The 17,657-nt window shown below is 44.4% G+C and overlaps 1 protein-coding gene across 1 annotated transcript; it reads left to right on the forward strand.

The window, feature by feature from the left end:
* Positions 1-2,888: 2,888 nt before the first annotated feature.
* On the forward strand, positions 2,889-16,619 carry LOC137359260 (neuropeptides capa receptor-like). The gene is made up of 6 exons (XM_068025315.1): positions 2,889-3,115; positions 3,406-3,475; positions 8,069-8,218; positions 9,037-9,112; positions 9,458-9,589; positions 15,718-16,619. Exons 1-6 carry the CDS (start codon positions 2,889-2,891, stop codon positions 16,617-16,619), a joined length of 1,557 nt encoding a protein of 518 aa, XP_067881416.1.
* The last annotated feature ends 1,038 nt before the right edge of the window (positions 16,620-17,657 follow it).

The following is a 17,657-nucleotide window of genomic DNA, read 5'->3' on the forward strand; positions in this document are numbered from 1 at the left end:
CTCCGTCTTTCAAATGAAAATAATCCTAAACTACTCAACCTCTCTTCATAGCTAGCGCCCTCCATACCAGGCAACATCCTGGTGAACCTCCTCTGCACCCTCTCCAAAGCATCCACATCCTTTTGTTAATGTGGCGACCAGAACTGCACGCAGTATTCCAAATGTGGCCGAACCAAAGTCTTATACAACTGTAACATGACCTGCCAACTCTTGTACTCAATACTCCGTCCGATGAAGGAAAGCATGCCGTTTGCCTTCTTGACCACTCTATTGACCTGCGTTGCCACCTTCAGGGAACAGTGGACCTGAACACCCAAATCTCTCTGGACATCAATTTTCCCCAGGACTTTTCCATTTACTGTATAGTTCACTCTTGAATTGGATCTTCCAAAATGCATCACCTCGCATTTTCTCTGATTGAACTCCATCTGCCATTTCTCTGCCCAACTCTCCAATCTATCTATATTCTGCTGTATTCTCTGACAGTCCCTTTCACTATCTGCTACTCCACCAATCTTATTGTCGTCTGCAAACTTGCTAATCAGACCACCTATACTTTCCTCCAAATCATTTATGTATATCACAAACAACAGTGGTCCCAGCAAGGATCCCTGTGGAACATCACTGGTCACACGTCTCCATTTTGAGAAACCCCCTTCCACTGCTACGCTTTGTCTCCTTTGCCCAGCCAGTTCTTTATCCACCTAGCTAGTACACCTTGGACCCCATGCGCCTTCACTTTCTCCATCAGCCTACCATGGGGAACCTGATCAAACGCCTTACTGAAGTCCATGTATACGACATCTACAGCCCTTCCCTCATCAATCAACTTTGTCACTTCCTCAAAGAATTCTATTAAGTTGGTAAGACATGACCTTCCCTGCACAAAACCATGTTTCCCATCACTGATAAGCCCATTTCCTTCCAAATGGGAATAGATCCTATCCCTCAGTATCTTCTCCAGCATCTTCCCGACCACTGACGTCAGGCTCACAGGTCTATAATTACCTGGATTATCCCTGCTACCCTTCTTAAACAAGGGGACAGCATTAGCAATTCTCCAGTCCTCTGGGACCTCACCCGTGTTTAAGGATGCTGCAAAGATATCTGTTAGGGCCCCAGCTATTTCCTCTCTCGCTTCCCACAGTAACCTGGGATAGATCCCATCCGGACCTGGGGACATGTCCACCTTAATGCCTTTTAGAATACCCAACACTTCCTCCCTCCTTATGCCGACTTGACCTAGATTAATCAAACATCTGTCCCTAACCTCAACATCCGTCATGTCCCTCTCCTCGGTGAATACCGATGCAAAGTGCTCGTTTAGAATCTCGCCCATTTTCTTCGCATAACTTTCCTCCTTTGTCCTTGAGTGGGCCAATCCTTTCTCTAGTTACCCTCTTGATCCTTATATATGAATAAAAGGCTTTGGGATTTTCCTTAACCCTGTTTGCTAAAGATATTTCATGACCCCTTTTAGCCCTCTTAATTCCTCGTTTCAGATTGCGCCTACAATCCCGATATTCTTTCAAAGCTTCGTCTTTTTTCAGCCGCCTAGATCTCCATCTGCTGGTGTCCCTGTATCACTACAGTTACAGTCCCCTCTCACCATCTCCATCTGCTGGTGTCCCTGTATCACTGCAGTGACTGCGCCCCACCACCCCCAGCCATCTCGTCACCCTCTCCATCTGCTGGTGTCCCTGTCTCACTGCAGTTACTATCCCCCTCTCATCATTTCCATCTGCTTCTGTCCCTGTCTCACTGCAGTTACTGTCCTCTCTCACCATCTCCATCTGTGGTGTCCCTGTCTCACTGCAGTTACTGTCCCCCCTCTCACCATTTCCATCTGCTTCTGTCCCTGTCTCACTGCAGTTACTGTCCTCTCTCACCATCTCCATCTGCTGGTGTCCCGGCCTCACTGCAGTTACTGTCCCCTCTCTCACCATCTCCATCTGCTGGTGTCCCTGTCTCACTGCAGTTACTGTCCCCCCAATCACCATCTCCATCTGCTGGTGAACCTGTCATGAGGGTGTGATGGCTTCCACAGTGGCATAGCATGCTGGATGTTTAAAATGGGGGGTATTGTTTCTGGACGCTTCCAGTTGCATGGACGACGACATGTTCAGGGAGTGTCACCAGCAACAGAAAGCTGATCTCCTGGGTTTTGAACGTGTGCGATGGCAGGAGTCACTGTGCCACATCCGTGAGGCTGAGAACTATTTAGATAGCATGTTTAGAGATGTGTTCACATTGTAGGTGAAGAGAGTGCAGACAGAGAGGGGATGGGTGACCACCAGAGAGACTTGGAGGACCAGGCAGGTAGTCCAGGTTTCCGCTGAGTCGAGCTCACTCACTAATAGAATTTCCTCTTTGCTTACAGGTGAAGATGATGGTTCCTCATGGTTGTGCAACCACAGCTAAGTCCGTGAAACCACGGACAGCTCAACTGCACAGTACAGGAGGAAGAGGAGTGGAAAAGTGAAGGTGGTGGGGGATTCAATAATTAGGTGAACAGACAGTCATGTCTGCGACCATGGATGTGACGCCAGGATGGTATGTTACCTCCCTGGTGACAGGGTCAAGGATATCACTGTGCAACTGCAGGGTGGGTGAACAGCCAGAGCTCATGGACCGCATCTCTACTAAAGACAGGTAGAAAGAGGGATGAAGACTTGGAAACAGATTGTAGGGAGATAGGAAAGAGATTAAAAAGCAAGACTTCAAAAGGAGTAAGTTAATGATTACTCCCAGTGCTACATGCTAGTGAGTACAGAAATAGGAGTGTGGAGCAAATGAAGGCGTGGCTGGAAAGATGTTGCAGGTGGGAGGACATTAGATTCTTGAGGCATCAGTACTCGTTCTGGGCAGGTGGAAACTCGACAAGAAGCATGGATTATACCTTAGCAGGACCGAGACAAATAACCTCGCAGGACGATTTGTTGGTGATGCTGGCGAGGTTTGAAACTAGCTTGGCAGAGGATGGGAACCTGAGAGGGATTTCAGACAGGAGAAAATCAAAGCTGGTTATGGTAGTAACAAAGGAAGTAAGCGAAAGTGGAAAGCAGCAGCAGAAACAAAGGCCAGCATTAGATCGGGTCAACATACGGGGGAACAAGTAAATAAAGGCCAAATGTAAGGCACTCCATCGACTGAATGTAGCATTCGCATTAAGGCAGAATCGATGAATTGATGGAACATTAATAAACTCGGTTGATTTTTAACGGACACGTGGCTGCAGCTGACCAAAGCTGGGAACTGAAATTTCAAGGGTATTCATCATTTAGGAAAGATAGGAAAAAGGAAAAGGATGTGGGGTAGCATTGGTAACGAAGGATGATTTGCTGCATTAGTTCAATTCTGCAATGCATAATCACAAATAACTCTTTTTAATCACTTAATTGAAAGTCCGCAGTTAAAGAAGCAACCATATCCCACAATGAAGAAGAGCAGCCTTGAGAGAGATATTCCACACTTGGTATTTAATTACTGAATGACCAAAGTTAAAGGGGACAGCCACAATCCACAGTGAAGTAGAGCAGCCCTGAGGGAAACATCCACACATTGGGAGTTAAATTGCTGAATGGTCACAGTCGAGTGAAGGACATCACTGAAACAACATGTGACTAGAGATATGATGGATGATTTTTGGAAGAACAACCTCATTACTAGGAGAATAGGCTTCCAATTTCTATGAGTTAATAGATGTGATTAGAATAGCCCAGTCTTAGCAGTTTTCCAGTTCAACTTCAGAAACATATGTATTTTATTACAATAAGGACTGAACTCGATGTTGTAATCTGTTTGTTCAAATTAAAAATAAAAGTTGCAATTTCAATTTCCACGTGGAGATCCCAAAGGGTATAAATTATAGGCTCTGGGAACGTATCACCTCAGAGTTTAATACAGAGAGATTGCCTGCAGTGCAAAGGGACAGATCATTGCATACAGAAAATGCTTGAAACACTGATCAGTATCAGCAAAATATATTACCTTATCCTTGCCATCATTGGTGCTCCTGGTAAGTGATTATAACCATTGAAGTTGTGTAAAACTGTCTGTGAGCTTGTTTATATTTCTTCTCTGATAAAGAATGTTACTTGGTGATTTAGTGGGCAGCGATATACAGACAACCGATCACTGATATCATTTACTTATGTCAAATATCCAGCATTATCGCTGCGGTTTTATTGCATTCCATTTACTGATAATAAACCTCTGATTGTAACTGATAGGCTCTCTGAATTGTCAAGTTATTGCATTCAGAGGAAAATCGTGTAATGTGAACTTAGATATCACTGAAGCCAAATCTTTAAAAGAAGGTATTATTGGGACTATCTGTCAATGTAGAATTGTACTGAGTGTGGGTCACTAACTGGAGTGAAACATCTGACTCCAGTGGTCATGTACTATTGGGAGTATCTGTCATTGTGGAATTGTGCGGAGTGTTGCTCATGAACTGGAGTGGGACACCTGATCCCAGTGAACATGTTTTACTGTAATGAAAGCAATTTTCCAATCCGTTTCTATTTTGAAATCTTTGTTTCAGATGATAGATCTCTCTATTGAGATGCCTTTGGGTCTTACGAATTGATTGCCAAGCGGAAGATGTTTACTGAGGTCTTCTAATCCATGTATAAATTTAAATGTATTGATATTTCTCTGTTTCCTTTTGAACTGTTCCGACTGAAACAGATGCTAACTATTTACCGACAATTAAACCGCAGGACAGCACTGATACAGTATTCTAATACTGTAATAATGAATTATTCATAAACTGAGTATAGTTACTGTAAACAATATTTATTTTAATGCTGATTAATCCCTTCACCCCACATAGTCCTGCGAAGCTGTGGTTCACGTGTGCTGAAACCAATTACCTATTAATGGCACAGGATAAATATTGGGCTGTGTTTGTTGAATCGTCCACTGATGTAACAGATTAAGATTTGACGGATCAGTTCATGTCTCAGGTTCAGAATCTCAACAGATGTAACCTATGCCAATCTATGTCCTTGGCTCAGTGAGTTGTGTCCCTGTGAGGAGACGCCTATAGCTAATGAAATATATATACGGTTTTCATATTACAGAGATCAGAGCACGGGAGGGAAATATTAACTTTTTTTTTATTCATTCACGGGATGTGGGCGCCGCTGGCCAGGCCAGCATTTATTGCCCATCCCTAATTTCCCTTGAGAAGGTGGTGGTGAGCTGCCTTCTTGAACCACTGCTGTCCAGGTGGGGTAGGTACACCCACAGTGCTGTTAGGAAGGGAGTTCCAGGATTTTGACCCAGCGACAGTGAAGGAACGGCGATACAGTTCCAAGTCAGGATGGTGTGTGACTTGGACGGGAGCTTGCAGATGGTGGTGTTCCCATGTATTTGCCGACCTTGTCCTTCTAGTTGGTCGAGGTCACGGGTTTGGAAGGTGCTGTCTAAGGAGCCTTGGTGCATTGCTGCAGTGCATCTTGTAGATGGTACACACTGCTGCCAATGTGTGTCGGTGGTGGAGGGAGTGAATGTTTGTAGATGGGGTGCCAATCAAGCCGGCTGTTTTGTCCTGGATGGTGTCTAGCTTTGTGAGTGTTGTTGGAACTGCACCCACCCAAGCAAGTGGAGAGTATTCCATCACACTCCTGACGTGTGCCTGGTAGATGGTGGAAAGGCTTTGGGGAGTCAGGATGTCAGTTACTCGCCTCAGGAATCCTAGCCTCTGACCTGCTCTTGGAGCCACGGTATTGATATGGCGACTCCAGTTCAGTTTTCGGTCAATGGTAGCCCCGAGGATAGGATGTTGATCGTGGGGGATTCCGCGATGGTAATGCCGTTGAATGTCAAGGGTAATGGTTAGATTCTCTCTTGTTGGAGATGGTCATTGCCTGGCACTTGTGTGGCGCGAATGTTACTTGCCACTTATCAGCCCAAGCCTGGATATTGTCCAGTATTCGCTGCATTTCTACACAGACTGCTTCAGTATCTGAGGAGTTGCGAATGGTGCTGAACATTGAGCAATCATCAGCGAATATCCCCACTTCTGACCTTATGATTGAAGGAATGTCATTGATGAAGCAGCTGAAGATGGTTGGCCCTAGGACACTACCCTGAGGTACTCCTGCAGCAATGTCCTGGAGCTCAGATTATTGACCTCCAACAACCACAACCATCTTCCTTTGCGCCAGGTATGACTCCAGCCAGCAGAGGGTTTTCCCCCTGATTCCCATTGACCTCAGTTTTGCTAGGGCTCCTTGATGCCACACTCGGTCAAATGCTGCCTTGATGTCAAGGGCAGTCACTCTCACCTCACCTCTTGAGTTCAGCTCTTTTGTCCATGTTTGAACCAAGGCTTTAATGAGGTCAGGAGCTGAATGGCCCTGGCGGAACCCAAATTGAGCATCACTGAGCAGGTTGTTGCTAAGCTAGTGCCGCTTGATGGCACTGTTGATGACACCTTCCATCACTTTACTGATGATTGAGAGGAGGCTAATGGGGCGGTAGTTCTCCGGGATGGATTTGTCCTGCTTTCTGTGTACAGGACATACCTGGGCAATTTTCCACATTGCAGCGTAGATGCCAGTGTTGTAGCTCTGCTGGAACAGCTTGGCTTGGGGCGCGGCAAGTTCTGGAGCACAGGTCTTCAGTACTATTGCCAGAATGTTGTCAGGCCCCATAGCTTTTGCAGTATCCAGTGCCTTCAGTCGTTTCTTGATATTACGTGGAGTAAATCGAATTGGCTGAAGTTTGGCATCTGTGATGCTGAGGACTTCAGGAGGAGGCCGAGATGGATCATCAACTCGGCACTTCTGGCTGAAGATTGTTGCAAATGCTTCAGCCTTATCTTTCACACTGATGTGCTGGGCTCTCCCATCATTGAGGATGGGGATATTTGTGGATCCACATCCTCCAGTTCGTTGTTTAATTGTCCACCACCATTCACGGCTGGATGTGGCAGGACTGCAGAGCTTAGATCTGATCCGTTGGTTATGGAATCGCTTAGCTCTGTCTATCACATGCTGCTTACGCAGTTTGGCATGCAAGTAGTCCTGGGTTGTAGCTTCACCAGGTTGACACCTCCTGGTGCTGCTCCTGGCATGCCCTCCTGCACTCTTCATTGAACCAGGGTTGGTCTCCTGGCTTGATGGTAATGGTAGAGTGGGGGATATGCCGGCCCATGAGGATACAGGTTGTGGTTGAGTACAATTCTGCTGCTGCTGATGGCCCACAGCGCCTCATGGATGCCCAGTTTTGCATTGCTAGATCCGATCGAAATCGATCCCATTCAGCACAGTGATAGTGCCGCACAACACGATGGATGGTATCCTCAATGTGAAGGTGGGACTTCGTCTCCACAAGGACTGTGCGGTTGTCACTCCTACCAATACTGTCATGGACTTAGTAAAATATGAATGGTGAAATAAGCAGTTCACTTCTCTCAGCTCTGGTATCATCCTGTTAAAAATAATTGCACCATCTCGAGTGCATCAGTATCCTTTTTGTAACATGGGGACTAGAACTACACACAGTACGCCAAGTCTTGTAAAACCATGTTTCTATTTTAGTATAAAATCAGCTCTTTGTTTTTTTTTTTCAATTCCTATCCTCTGGTATTGAACTCCTGTGATTTTTTGTATTTTACGGGCCTGTTAACATGTGCTGCTACTTTAAATGATTTGAGAATCTGTCCCCTGAACCTATTTTCACCTTTGACCCCATTCAGTCTCTTGTCGTCCAAGGATTATTTGAGATGCTTATTTTTCAGAACAAAATTAAGCAGCGCACACTTAGCAAACCTCAAAATAATTTGGCATTTAAATGCCCTTTGTGCAACTTTATCAAGTCTTATTAATATTGTTTTCACGTATTTGGTTGCATTCTTACTCGGTATTAACTGTACTCTGAATTTGAACTTGGCTGCAAAGTGTGAAATTGTGCTTCTACTTCCCACATCCATATGGTTTATCTAAATGGTGAAGGACAGTATTCGCAGTGCTGACCTTTGTGGAAAACACTTCCCAACTTCTGCCAATCTGACAAAATACCTTTCACCCTTATTCCCTGTTTTCTGTTTTTGTAGTCGGATTGTTGTCCATTCTGCTACTTGTCCCCTAAATTCACTTGCTCTGTGATTCGTCATCAGTCTGATACATGGTCCCTTATTGAAGACCTTACATCAACTGTATTACATGTATCTAAGCTTTCTGACATTATTCAAAAATCCAATAAGGTATGACCTTCATTTTGGAATATGTGCTGAATACTCTTCATTATTCAGGTGTTTCCAGATGTTTATCCATTACATCTCAGAAAAGGGAATCCAGTAACTTCTGTGCCGTCAACGCTAACTGAGATATAGCTATTTGGACATGTTCTGCCTTACGTGTAAAATACAACAACCACATTAACTGTCCGTCAGTCCTCTGAGACTATTTCCTTACCTGATGATTATTAATGAACCGATAATAATGCCTCTTGTGCTTCTTCCCTATCTTTTTAATATGTGCGGTCACAATGAATCCGAACCATAGACTTTAACCACTCTTAGTTAACTTATCAAATATTTACAACTTTCTACCTTAAATGTTGCGGGATTTATTTTATTGGAATTTATTCATTATTATTGGACAGTAATTTCTTCCCCTCAACGACCTCTCTTCCCCTTCTTCAGGCTCTGAATCCTCATTCCCTGGCTCATGTTGCCCTGACTGTCCCAAAACACATGGCACTTCCTATCTTCTAAGCTCGCAGATGTGTTTCAGAAATCCATTTACATGTTTGTCCATGTCAGTTTGTCCTCTCTGCTCCAAAGCCCAGTAAATGCGAGCTATCTTTAAGCTCAGTGGATGGGATCATTCTGACAGATGCGATGGGCTGGGTCATGTGCAGGAGGCAGGATTCCCGGAGTAGGCCTGAAATGTCATCCCCTCCCCTCTCCCCACCGCCACCCTCAGGACAGACCCAGCTGTCTTTTCGGGTGAAAGTTTAACGAGACGGGATCCCCATCCCATTAAAGACTTTATTGGGCCGTTGGTTGCACAATCACAGGGCCAGCAGCTCAGCAGTAACGGCAGTACCACTGGGAGCGGTGGCCACTGCCGGTACGAGGAACAGAAGAGAAGCAGTAGGCCATTCAGCCCTTCAAGCTTTCTCCACCATTCAGGACGATCATGGCTGATCAGTCACTTCAATGCATTTTTACACACTATCCCGATATCTCCTTATGTCATTCGTATTTAGAAATCCCGCAATTTCTGCTTTAAATATACTCAATGACTAAGCTTCCACAGCCCTCTGAGGCAGGGAATTCCAAAGATTCACAACCTTCTGAGGAAAGGAATTGCTCCTCAACTCTCTCCTAAATGGTTTCCTTCTTTTTTTAAAATTGGGTCTCCTGGTTCTAGACTCCCCACCCAAGGGAACAATCTTACTTGCAACTACCCTGTCTGTCCCTTTATGTATTTTTTAGGTTTGACTGAGATCACCTCTCATTCTTCGAAACTCGAGAGAATACTCGCCCAGGTTCTGCAATTACTCATCATCGGACATTCCCGCCATCCTGGGAACAAGTCTGATGAACATTCGTTGCACTCCCTCTGTGGCAATAAGATCCATCCTGGGGAAAGGGGACCAAAACTGCACACAATAATCTTGTTGCGGTCTAACCAAGGTTCTGTACAATTGAAGCAAGACTTCACAATTCCTGCACTCAAATCCTCTTGTGATAAAGGCTAACATACCATTCGCCTTCTTAATTGCGTGCTGCACCTGCATGTTAGCTTTCAGTGACTTATTGACAAAGATATGGAGGTCCCTTTGTACGTCTGCACTTTCTAATCTCTTGCCATTTAAGATATACTTTGCACATCTGCTGCTCTTGCCAAAATGGATAACCTCACAATTTTCCACGTTATATTCTATCTGACACTTCCTTGACCACTCAGTCGGTCTGATCAAATCCCCTTGAAGCGAATTTGCATATTCCTCACAACACACATTTACACCTAGTTTTGTGTCATCCGCCAACTTGAAAATATTACATTTGGCCCCCACATCCAAATCATTAATGTATCTTGTGAACAGCTAAGGCCCTTGTACTGATCCCTGTGGTACCTCACTATTTGCAGCCTGCCAATGGGAGCCTGCTAATGCCAATGACACGTTTATTCCTACTCTCTGTTTTCAGCCTGCTAACCAATCCTTAATCCATGTCAGTATATTGCCTCCTATCCCACGTGCTTTAATTTTGCTATCAATCTGCTGTGGGTGACGTTTTCAAAAGCCTTCGGAAAATCCAAGTACAACAGGTCCACCGACTCCCCTTTCTCAATTTTGCTGGTAAAATGCTCAAAAAGCTCCAACAGGTTCGTCAAATATGAATTCCCATTCATGAAACCATGTTGACTGTGTCCAAGCAGATCATTATTATCCAAGTATCCATTTATCACATCCTGTACAATAGATCTTTATATTTTCCCTACTACTGATGTAAGGCTAACAGGTCTGCAGTTCCCTGTTTTCTGTCTCCCTCCCTTCGAAAATAGTGGTGTGACATTTGCTACCTTCAAATCTGCAGGAACCTTCAGCCCCATTCATTTCTCCAATACAGCCATCATCATCACACTAATGTCCATCATATCTCCTTTCTCCCGAGTCCCTTGGATCTCTAATGTTGGGAGATTTCTTGTATCTTCCTCAGTGAAGAAAGGCACAAAGAAGTCATTTAGCTTCTCTGCAATGTCTTTGTTCCAATTATAAATTTTGTTGACACTGCCTGTAATGGACCCACATTTGACTGAGACAAACATTTCCTTTTTATGGACATACAGAAGCTTTTGCAGTGCGCTATTTTGCCTGTTTTCTGGTTATTACATTCCTATTCTGTTCTCTCTTTCTTTATCATGTTTTGGTGCTGCTTTAATGTATTCTCAAATCTTCCCATTCCACTGGTTTACTACTATTTCAGGCAACTTTATTGGCATTTCATTTTAATCTTCTGCAATCCTTAACTTCCTTTGTTAGCCACTGTTGACTGCCTTTACTTTTAGTTTGTTTGTACCTTGAAGGAATGTACAGTTGCTGTAAACTATGAAATTATTTTTTGAAGACTTTCCATTGCGTCTGTACCGTCAGACCTTTTAATGTATTTTCCCAATCCACCGCAGCCAATTTGCCCCTCATACCTTCATAATTTCCTTTGTTCAAAATTAACACCCTGGCTTCAGGTTGAACTACCTCACTTTCAAACATAACGTAAAATGCTATCAGAAATGGTCACTCATCCTGGAAGCATCTTTGCCAACAAGATTATTAATTATCCCTTTCTCATTACCTAATACTGGATCTAAAATAGCCTGTTATCTACTCTGTTCCCCAACATATTGCTCCAGAAAACCGTTCGTAACAGTCCAACGACTCCTCCTCCACAGCATCAGTGCTCATTAGATTATCCCTGTCGATCTGCAGATTGAAGTCAACTATAATCACTGTATTACCCATTCTACATGTTTATAATCTCCTGATTAATGCCATGCCCCACACTTTCACTACTGCTTGTTGGCCTATAAGCAACTGCTACCAATGTTTGCTGCCCCTTGCTGTTTCGTAGCTCCACCCAAGCACCACATTTTCTTTTTATGATATGAGATCATCCCTTAGTAATATACTAATCCCATCCCACATTATCAGCGCTAAACCATCTCCTTTTCCTGCGTTCCTTTCCTTTCCAAATGTTCCTGGTCTTGGTCACCCTATAGCCACGTTTAAGTAATGACAATTAGATCATACCCATTTACCTCTATCTGTGCCTTTAAATAACCTACCTTGTTTCGAATTCTGAGTGCATTCAGGTAGAGCACACTTAACCTTGGCTTCTTAATATTATTCTGCATTCTAAACCTAGTTGAGGCTTGCCTTTGTGTCGCCTACCTTCTACTGTTGCTGTCTACATTTCTCCCTCCTGTTTTAAGCTCGACTTCCTTCCAATTTGAGCTATGCCTCCGCTTCCCATCCCACTGACAAGATAGTTTAAACCCTCCCCAGCAGTACTGTCCAATCTCCCTGTGAGGATATTAGTTCCAGTCCTGTGAAGCTATAGCCCCGTTAATAGGCCACTCAAGGACCTCAGTTGGCCTCTGGGCGTGAAGGCATCATTTGGCCTATCCAGCTCCTGGGAGAATCAAAACCTGCAATCCTGATGTCAGACTCTGTGGGAAATGATTCTGCCTCGATTATCCAAGCCCCAACAACAAAACCCGACTTCGGGAGGAGAACAGGCCCCAGCACAATGAGCCCGATTCCCAGCTAGTTTCCTTCCACCATCTTTTGCTGGTCGATACCGAGCGACCCATTTGAAATTGATTAGTTTTGTGTCATTCGCTCACCATTTCCACTGGAATTTCACTCGTTGTCAGTGACTCTGGCCTGGGAATCAAAACCAGCCCCGTTTTGTGATCCTGACTCCTGTGCAGGAACCCTGTTGTAAATTATAGGTGTATGGACCTCGGGTGTAAACAATGGGATATTACACACTCACATAATGTCTCTGGAAGACTGTATTGTTCAGCTGTTCTTTACTTGCTTTGAATACGGGGACCATTCTTTGTTCGCTTCCTTCACATTCTTTCCCGATAGTTTGCTGACTGTGCTGCTGACCTTTACTTCTTCTGCCTTGAACTGGAAAATTTCATCAACATTTTCTCTCAATCCCATCCGTCCCTGAGCTTCCCATGGCCGACTCTGACAGTTCCCTTTCCTTCCTCGACCATACTGCCTCTATTTCATGGATGGACTATCCACGAATATCTACTATAATCCCACTAACTCCCACAGCTCCCTTGATTACCTTTCCGCGCACCCCACTTCCTAGAAAGACTCTGTGCCATTCTCATGTTTCTCCATCTCTATTTCATCTGTTCCGATGATGTTACCTTTCACACCAATGCTTCAGAAATGTCGTCATTATTCATCATCCAAGAATTACCCTCCACTGTGTTTAACAGGATCTTTCATCGGGGCTGTCCTGTTTTTCGTGTTCCTGCCTTCACCCAGTCCCCTTCCAGCCAAAACAGTCATAATGTTCCCCTTGTCCTCAGTTTCCAGCCCACTCGCCTCCACAATGAACACACCATCCTCCTACATTTCCACCATATCCGGTTAAGTCCAGCACTAAACATATATTTGTCTCCTTTTCTACTGCCCTGTTCCCTGCACCCTGGTCCACTCCTCAATTACCCACAATATCAGATAATTTTCCCTATCACATTCCCATGCAAGGGCAGGAGTGGCAACACTCCATTTTACCTTAATAAAGGCAAAATACTGCGGATGCTGGAAATCTGAAACAAAAACAAGAAATGCTGGAATCACTCAGCAGGTCTGGCAGCATCTGTGGAAAGAGAAGCAGAGTTAACGTTTCGGGTCAGCGACCCTTCTTCGGAACTCCATTTTACCTGCTTCCTTCCCTGTATCCAAGGCCCCAAACAATCCTTCCAGGTGAAACAATTAGCTCTACTCCTTCCCATTTAGTAATAGTATTCAGTACACATGGTGAAATATTCCGGACATTGGGACAGGAGCAAATGCAGATTGGGTGATTGCATTGCTTGACTCCTCCGTTCATTCTGCAAGCATAACCCTGAGCTACCATTCACTTATCATTTTAATTCTAAATTCTACTCCACTCTGACATCTCTGTCGCTGACCCCCTATCCTCTTCCATTGCAGCTTAATTTCTAATAGGTGTTTTATTGCATCTCGGGTTCATCACGGAGATTAAAATATTCAGATAATAAACATTTCTTCCACTTTCACGGACAGCCTGTGCTGTTACTGGGGAATGGTTACACCAGAGTCAGTCAGGATGGAGGTGGTGTAGGGATTCCCTATTAATACACAGCTGGTGGGTTTACCCACCATTCTGTGTCACTTTTCCTGGCTCTTCTTTGCCAGATTGTCCAGGTTCCTCCCTCCTTCTGTAAACTGCTGCAACCATTTAAACCACCCACTTTTTAATCCTCTCCTTTTTCTTTGGCACATTCGCCATAATTTTGTTTATCTTTGTATCATTCCAGCCCTCCAAATCATCATAGACCTTCCCCGTTGTTATTTCCTCTCCCACACCCGGCTTTTCACAGAATCTATCATTGCTTTAAAACTGTTAATCTCGAATATCGCCCAGTACTGGAGAAAGCCTATCAGATTGAATCGTTAACTCCCTTGCTATATCCACAGATGTTGTCTGCCCTGCTGAGTGTTTTCTTTAATTCTTCCACGGGATGTGTGTGCTGCTGGTAAGGCCAGCATTGGTTGGTCATCCCTTATTTCCCTCGACAACTGAGTTATTTGCCAGACCAGTTCAGAGGGCAGCTAAGAGTCAACCACATTGCACTTGGACTGGAGTCATATGTAGTCCAGACCAAGTAAGGATGGCATATTTCGTTCCCTAAAGGACATTAGTGAAGCCGATAATTTTTGACAATAAAAATGCTAGTATCACCATTACTGAGACTAACTTTCAATTCCTGCTTTTTGTTGATGTGCTGACTTTATGAATTAAATTGAATTTGAATTCCACCAACTGCCATGGTGGAATTTGAATCCGTGTCCCCGAGACATTTGCCTGGTCCTCTTGATTACTAGCTTAGTGGCACTACAACAATTTTCAACTTCAACATTGTCCTATTTTCAATCAGATTTACAGAAGTGTCAATATTTTGTTTTTACATTGGTCTGTATATTAACGGGTGAGTGACATAGGTGAGGATAGCTGTTCCAGAGTTTTAACTGCATACACTAACTTTTTAATCGTTGACAGATTGCCGCCTGATGTCACACTAACAGGCTTTGCTTCTAATTGCGCAGGAAGGAGTGTCGACTAGATCTTAGGACCAGGTTTGTCCAAATACTGACCCCGGGGTATGAGAGGAGGTGCCTGACATTGGGGTCTCCAAAGGCTAACTCTAGAGAGGGAGAGAGTCTTGAAATGTCCGATCACTGGGTTGCAAATCCTGAAAACAGGGGAAGGGACTCCTATCCTGAAGTGTGATCTCAGGCCAGGGAAGGATGTGTCCTGGAGAGTATGTTATCCAAGAGACGACGGATGGTCTGATCAAGGGGGAGTGGTCCAATCCTGGAGGGAAGTCTGATCCTGGAAGGGCGGGTCTAATTCCGGGGGTGGGGTCTAATCTCACCGTTCGGGGTCTAGTTCTGGTGGGGGATGGTTAGAATGGCCAAACCCAGCTTTCTTTGTACATGGCGTTCCACGTGCAAACGTTCCCTAAGATAACAGGGAAAGTGGGTAGGCCAGAGTTAAACCTGTCAAACACATAAAATCAGAAATTTCCAGCATCAGTAAAATATTCCAATTGCCAACCTGCCTCCTTGGAACGTAAGTCTGCCCGTCCCCTGTCACAGCTCCATTAAAACCAGAAATGGACGGGTCAGAGATGGGTTGTGCTCGGAATTGAGATTTTTAAAATGTTAAGCTCTGGCACGCCAGCAACTCACCTATTTGCACCGAGAAAACTGCGGCTGTGATTCTAGCAACAACCTGCATTCTGCTCTGTTCACAAAACATCCCCTTCTACTTTATGCTTGGACGTATATGGATAATGGACAACGTGCCATAGTCTTGTGTTATAAAAGCAAGTTATTATAAAATCCTGTCCTTACTGTCTGTGCAATGTTGATCATTAATTTCCAATCATTATTCCCCTTTCTCTCTTCCAGTTAATTTAGTGGCGATTGTAATCCTGGCTCGGGGAAAATGCGGCCTCTCCACCTGCACAACTCGTTACCTGGTGGCTATGGCAATGGCAGATCTACTGGTCATTATCACTGAGGTCATACTGTTGAGGATCTGTACTTATTATTTCCCAGGTTCTTTCCTGAAAATCACCCCTATCTGTAGTGTTAACATTGTTCTGGTCTGTGCAGCCACAGACTGTTCTGTCTGGTTCACCGTCACTTTCATCTTTGATCGATTTGTGGCCATTTGTTGCCATAAGCTGAAAACAAAATATTGCACCGAGAAAACTGCGGCTGTGGTTCTAGCAACAACTTGCATTCTGCTCTGTTCACAAAACATTCCCTACTACTTTATGCTTGAACCTATATGGATAATGGACAACGTACCGTGGTTTTGTATTATAAAAGTAAGCTATTATACTGATAATGGATGGGTGGGATTTGACTGGTTTAATAAGCTTTTAACCCCATTGCTCCCATTCGCTTTAATTCTGTTGCTCAACGCTCTGACAGTCAGACACATTTTAGTGGCCAGTCGAGTCCGCCAGGGTCTGAGGGGTCAAAACAAGAGAGAGAATCGCAGTGACCCGGAGATGGAGAACAGAAGGAAGTCTGTGATTTTACTCTTCTCCATATCAGGCAGCTTCATACTTCTATGGTTGGTGCATGTTATACATTTCTTATATTATAACATCACAGTATCTGATCCCAGGGATTACGACAGTTCTGAATCTATATTTCGACAAGTCGGATGGATGTTGCGGATTTTAAGTTGCTGCACAAACACATTTATTTATGGGGTGACTCAGTCCAAGTTCAGAGAGCAGTTCAAGAGCACGGTAAAATATCCAGTTACATCAATTATTCAACTAATGAATAAATAATACAACTGAGTGCAGTCCAAGGCGGGTCCAAGTATTTCCAGTACATGACAGTAATATTTATCCACATTGGGAAAGAGGTGACTGACAGCGGGTTGTCGCACAATACATTGGTGGGTTGGGGTCATGAAGAAACACTCGCCAAAGAGCAGTGCAGCAGCAGAGAAGAGATGACAGAGAGCTCGATGACTGAAAAACCACTGGTGTTGGGGTTGTCACACGCACCAAAGAGCAGCTGGGCAGCGTGCCAGAAGTGAACAGTTAGATACCGGAAATACACTGACCGGGTTTGGCAAGGTGGATGGTTGCACATGGCAAACAACAGTGTGCTGGTGTGCAAGAATTGACCTTTGGAGGACCGGACAGAAAAGGGGTAAGATAGAGAGTCAGAGTTCACTCTGTAGAATATGAAGAGAAATAGCAATCACAGTCACCCCTCAACCGCCACGAGTTCTATTCTCAGTTCATCAGTGCTACTCAGTGAACAAAACTTGGTCGGAGACCAGCAAAATGATGCAGATGGTGGAAAGCTTTTTGTGTCAGTCATTATTATGAATATTATTTGTTCTTATTTTGTAGACACTTTATTGATTCCGACTCCCTTACATTCCCCCCAAGCTGGTCACTGCTCCATATCTCTCCCCACCATCCCACCCCCCACCCCACCCCCTCTCTCTCTCTCTATCTCTCTCTCTCTCTCTCTCTATCACCGAGTCAGACTGTGGTGTTGTTTGGAGCGTTATTGGGAAATACTCAAGGTGCCATAATTATAGGAGTGCAGAATCTCGGAGTGTGGTAGTGGCTGGAGGAGTTTTCATAGATAGGCAGGGTGCAGGTCTCGAGTAGGAAACAGAGATAGGTATGGTTGCAGGGTTTGTAAATATTAAAGGAATAGGAAGATTTGTAGGGTCTTGAGGAAGTTAGATAGATTGGGCGAGTGGGAGGTTTGGAGGATTTGACCGAGGTAAGGAGGGTTGTACTGGCTTGAGGTGGTTGCGGAGATAGGGTGAGTTGCAGGGCTGGAGGAGGATACAGGGATAG

Source organism: Heterodontus francisci, unplaced genomic scaffold (assembly GCF_036365525.1).
Source record: "Heterodontus francisci isolate sHetFra1 unplaced genomic scaffold, sHetFra1.hap1 HAP1_SCAFFOLD_325, whole genome shotgun sequence".
In the NCBI taxonomy this organism is placed as follows: Eukaryota; Metazoa; Chordata; class Chondrichthyes; order Heterodontiformes; family Heterodontidae; genus Heterodontus; species Heterodontus francisci.